This window comes from Bison bison, unplaced genomic scaffold, assembly GCF_000754665.1.
Source record: "Bison bison bison isolate TAMUID 2011002044 unplaced genomic scaffold, Bison_UMD1.0 scf7180017864500, whole genome shotgun sequence".
In the NCBI taxonomy this organism is placed as follows: Eukaryota; Metazoa; Chordata; class Mammalia; order Artiodactyla; family Bovidae; genus Bison; species Bison bison.
Window position 1 is genome coordinate 3,080,972 of NW_011495059.1, and position 5,332 is coordinate 3,086,303.

General features: G+C 45.8%; 1 protein-coding gene across 1 annotated transcript in view; it reads right to left on the reverse strand.

Annotated features, from left to right (window-relative positions):
* Positions 1-1,896: 1,896 nt before the first annotated feature.
* TOP1 (topoisomerase (DNA) I) overlaps positions 1,897-5,332 on the reverse strand; it is a 97,152-nt gene continuing 93,716 nt past the window's right edge. The window contains exons 19-21 of the mRNA XM_010829146.1: positions 4,529-4,623; positions 4,161-4,310; positions 1,897-3,175 (exon numbers count right to left, since the gene is read on the reverse strand). Of these exons, the coding sequence (XP_010827448.1) occupies positions 3,073-3,175; positions 4,161-4,310; positions 4,529-4,623 (348 nt within the window). The 3' untranslated portion in view covers positions 1,897-3,072. The remainder of the gene's footprint in view (positions 3,176-4,160; positions 4,311-4,528; positions 4,624-5,332) is intronic.

Below are 5,332 nucleotides of genomic sequence, written 5' to 3' on the forward strand. Positions count from 1 at the left end.
TGTGAAGTATCACTAGCGATTTTTGAAAAGTGTCTGGTGCCACAGCGAGTTTGAGATGCAGGAGCAGCAGAGCCTGGTTAGTGGTTTGGTTGCTCATTCCTGGGTGACTGGTCAGAGTTGAAGAGGGTACTGGAAGCAAGATGGGGCAGAAGCTAGTTGCAGTTGGTGGGGGAGTGACCGGGTGGTAGAGGTGACTCATTCCAGGTGCTTGTTTGTGAAAGAGAGAGAGGGAGGGGGTGGTGGCTGAAAAGGGCTGGGAGTTGTGGTTTCTTTCTTTTTTTTATTAAAAAAAAAAAAAAAAAAACGTGGCAGAGGCCCGAGGTAGACTTGACAGGGAGAACAGACAGGACCTGCTGACAGGATATGGGGGGTGGCGGTGAGGGAGGAAGGGGCCAAGCCAGCACTAGCTTTCTGGCTGGGGTGGCACATGGAAGCGGTCTCCCTCTGCCCACAGCTGGACCCCAGCATCACGGAAGGGCCAGACAGGAGAGGGTGGGGCAGACCCTGCGCTCCGACCTAAGGGCTGGAAGTGGGAGGAGGGAACCTGCCTGCCAAATGACTAGGAAGCAGGGCGTGGTCCTCCTGACTTCATGCTCAAGCATCCTTTGAGGCCCTGCATACATACCTGGCCCTCACCTCTGTCTGGCCTCTTCCTTTGTCGCAGTGGTCGTCAGGTCAGCTTCTCCCATTCTCTGGCTTGCTTTCCCAGGCCTGCTGCAACCACCCAGGATGTCCTACAGCCGTTCTTGACCAGCATCTAGTTGCTCTGCACCTGCCCTCAGAAGAATGGTCTTTGCCAGGCAGGAAAGGTAGGCACAGGTTTCTGCTCACCAGTAACATGTGCCTGCAGGGCCTCCTGTCCTGTTTCCAGTGGTGACCCAAGGTTGTCCCCTGGTTGTGACAGGTCCTGCTCAAGTGCATTGATAGGGCTCGTGGACAAGCCTCTCTATTGCTATTCCTTATGTTCCATGGTATAGCTTCCCCAGAACTAATGAACTCAAAATACTTGGCTTTGGTCTCTTGCTCCAAGGCAATAGTGGCTCCGTACCTTCCTTTATTCCCTGGGGTGAATGCTGCCTCCCTCACTGGCTGATGAAATAAAGGCTGCCAAGGACCCTTCAGGATACTCTGCAGTTGGCCCATCCCCAGCCCAGAAGTTCAGAGACCATCAGGGAGATGGCTGTCCTCCCAGAATACACCCCTAGCTGGCAGGCTAGAGGACTTAAGGCTAGCTAAATGACCGGTTCTGACCACTCTGGCCTTCCTGTCGCCTGCTCCTTTTGACCAGGAGACTTAATCTTTCAACTTCATCGCAGACTTAGCTGTAACCTAGGATGAAAGGAGGAACAACTTTTGTAGGGATCCTGACTGACTCGGGTACTAGAGCACTGAGAAGTGGTTCCAGACCACTCCCTCTCTATCAGCAGGATCTCGTCTGTCTGGAGAGAGCTTCTGGGATTCAGTGTTTTAACTGGCTTAGGACTTAATTCCCGCCATCCTGACGGTAACTTAGCCACATAAGTAGGCCCAAAGAAGCTCCCTACTGTTTCTCACCAGCACACACAGAAGTGTTCTAAAATCTGCTTCCCGAATACACTTGTTCCACTTTGCTCAATAAACCTACCCTAGGCTCCAAATATAGTCCTTGCACCGCACCTGTTCTAGTTTTTCTGTACCCGCCCTCACTTCCTGGGCCTGCCTTCTTCTAAGGATGTGGACTTTGGCTCCCTCCCCTTCAGCCCACACCCACGGTGGCAAGACAGATGCAGCCCCAGCTCCTGGGGAGGGAGGCACCCTTGCAGCCGGGAGCAGGCAGACCACATCTCACACCAAGGCCCAGCCCTGGAGCCCTACTCTGGCCCGGGGCCCTGGGCTAACACAGAGGCAGACACCAAGTTTCCGTTAAGTTGTAGGAATTTATTTTAAATAACCTACAGTTGATTAAAAGGGAATTCATGATAAAAATAGAAGATACTTGAGGAAAGATGTGGGAAATGGACTCTGCACACACGCTAAACTAACAATGCCTCTAAAACTAATGATTATAGCAAAAAATGTCTTCACATTAAAATTCTGCTTTTTATGTGTTTTTTTTCCATTTTTTACACAATTACAAAAGAAAAAATAAAAGCCCTAAAATCTTGATTATTTTTCCTTTTTTTTTTTTGACCAAATACTCATTTTCCTCTAAATTTTTTACCTGTGGAACTTTTATACAATAAAATCTTTCAAGTGAAAGACTGGGGTTTTAAATGAAAAAGATGGGTATCTGAAAGGGCATAGAGAATGCTCAGAACAAAGAATGATGGGAAAATGGTTTCAGTCACTGATTATTTATTATCCTTAGACTCGCTCACCCCTCATCCCTCCCCAGCCCCAATCTACACGATCTTTAAGATCAAGAAAAAGGTTTAAATATTTTAAAATAATTAAAAAGAAATAAAAATTCACATTTAAAAAGGAACACTCAAGTCAGGAAATATTTTCCCATCATGCTTTTCTGTGAACAGGTGTCTGAACCAAAACACTGCCGATGTCACGACTGCTTCAAGTTTAATGAAAATTGATTCCCATGACAATAGATAGTGACAACTCTAACAGGTGCGTTGGGTTTTTGTTCTACTTAATTTTAAATTCCTGAAATGGGGGAGAGGGGAGTTTAGGAATTCATTTCTATTAAAATATAGAAGTTATTGCAAAACCCTAACTGTAAAAACGCACCAATATAATCGGACTTCGTATACAGTAGCTAAGAGAATCCAAATGTTTCAGTGAAACAGTGAATTTGCCTGGCAGAACTCTGACAAATTCCCATCCACTTGACCCCTTGAAAATAAAAACAAAATTCAAAACAAATCATACAGCTAGAATTTTGATATCTGAAATATTTTTAAATAAGTTGTCCATAGGACAACTGGCTCAGCTCTCCCTTATAATATCTTTTCTCAAAGATGTTAGTTAAGACTTGCTGCCTCTTTCCCTCGGGTGTGAGGGCAAGCGAGGCTCACAGTTTATCCATCTTTCCCAAACCACACTGTTCCTTTTCACAGAACTCTTGCCCCTCAAGACTGGCTAGAACTCGTAGTCCTCGTCAGCCATGTCAATGGCCCAGGCAAACTTCTCCCGCTGGGTTTTGTTGTAAATTTTCTCAATGGGGACCCCCCACTTCTTGCACCTGCAAATAAGGGAGAGAGAAGGGGGGTTAGTGTGTCTCAGGAGACGTGGGCCAGACCCGGGTTGGGGCCTGGATGTGCTGCCTTCTCCTGTTCCATCTGGTGAGGAGGAGAATGAATAAGGTACCAGATGTGTTCTTAGGGCTTCATGTGCTTGACTCACTGAATCCTGACATTCTAAAGTAGGTACGATTGCAGGTGTACAAATGAAAAAGGTACAGAAGAAAAACTGAGAAGTTAGGTGATTTGGTTTCATTCTCATGTAGCTAGTGAGCATGGAGCTGAAAAGTGAATCCAAGCACGCTGGCTCCAGAATCCACGCTCTTCACCATTATACTCTATTGCCTCTCAAAGCCAACCAAACCTCCAGCACCAGACAGGACATAAAGGGGATAAGAGCTGGCTGGAACTCCTGGCCCACAGGGGATGGCTGCTCCTCTTAAGCCCAGAAACTAATAATTCAAGTTAACTAATAAGCATCTTCCAAAAAAGTCATTTATTTTGGATATTATTTTATTGGGGAGGGTAGTTTACAGGGAAACAAGCAAACAATGATGCAAACTCTTTGCACAGGTTGCTCAGATCTGTATTCTTTTTTTTTTTTTCTCCTTATTTGTACCTTCTTTCCTTCACTTAAAAAAAAAAAAAAATTTTTTTTTAAATTGAGAAGTTAAAAGTTTAGGTAGATGGGCTCATTTTATTTTTCCTTCAATAAGGACTAAGAGTCTCCATTTTTGTCCTAAAGTTCCACTAGGGGTGGGGACCATACCTGCCTTAGCAGACATAATACTCCCAAGTGGTGTAACAGTATTGACCATTTCAGACCACCCAGGATGTCCCAATGCATTTGCAGTGCGCACAGCAGAAGACAGAGGACACTCTTAAGTGTGCAATGTAGGAACTGCATGTGAGAGCTGACAATGCTCTTGGAGCCCCATCACCCTTCCCAAGCCAGCAGGTAGCCTTCAAGAAGGGCGTGGTGCTTACCAAGCCACGGTGATCCTTGGGTCCAAATAATTGAGTTTAGAGGTTCCCAAAGCAATCTGTTTATTCTCCTCTCGGTCTGTGGCCTGAACTTCGAGCTTCATCAGCTGTTCCTCCAGCCTCTGGACAGCCTTCTTCTTTGACTCTACAACCCTGGAAGAAAGGAAGTCATCAGGAACTGGGCCTGGCCTCTGGACAGGAGCACCATATCCCCACACTGCCACCCAGGGGCAGTAAAAACAGAAAAGCCACAGGCCCAGACATTTCTAGAATGTTACTCAGAAACCCTAGGAAAGCTAGGACCTCTGGTTGATGCTGTGACACTTTTCCTCTCATCCAACTCCCAGCTTTGCATCACACCAGGCACGTACTTCTTGGTCTTTGCATCCTTCAGGACTTTAGCATCAGCCTTAGCACTTTTCAGGTCTCTCCGGGCATCTGCTAGCTGTTCCTTCTTCGCATCAATCTGGGTAGGGAAGAACAACAGTAAATTCAGGAATAAAATAAATCCAAAGAGAAAACAGGATTCCTTAAGAGAAGATGTCTTCACCAAGTAGGCTGTTCTTGTTAAAACGCCCAGGGGTGGCTTCATGACGGCACAGAGTGGATATGCAGCGGGTGTTGAATTCCAGTGCTACTTGACCATTTATATTCTTCAGTCACCCTTGAAGAAATGAAGGTTTTATGGCAATGACTCTGGGACCCATTAATCCAGAAACTCAGGGAAAGAACCCACTGGGACTGGGAGTGTGGGTGCTAATCTTTCAATCAGGAAACACTTTGGTTTTAGATACTGCGAAGAGGATGACAGGTGAAAGCTGTTTATCAAATGGATCCTGTGCCAGGTTGTCACCTCCATCCCAAGAATCCTGCAGGAGATACTGTTTATGAAGCTGAGACAAGAGTCCCTACATCTACTGAGCTCAGCTCATTCCTCAGATTCTACCAGCACTCTGAGAAGAGCTGCTAATTCCTCCAGAAAAAAAAAAAAAAAAAAAAAAGATGCACTGAAGAGAATACCCAAGGGACTAGAAAATGGCAATTAAAAGGTACCCAGGAAGCCAAACCACTTAGCCTCATCTGTTCCAAGCCAATACGTGGCATGGCCTGGCTCTGGCATTCCATTTTTTAAAAGGCGAGAAAGCTGAGACAGAAAGGAAATTCAAATAGTTATC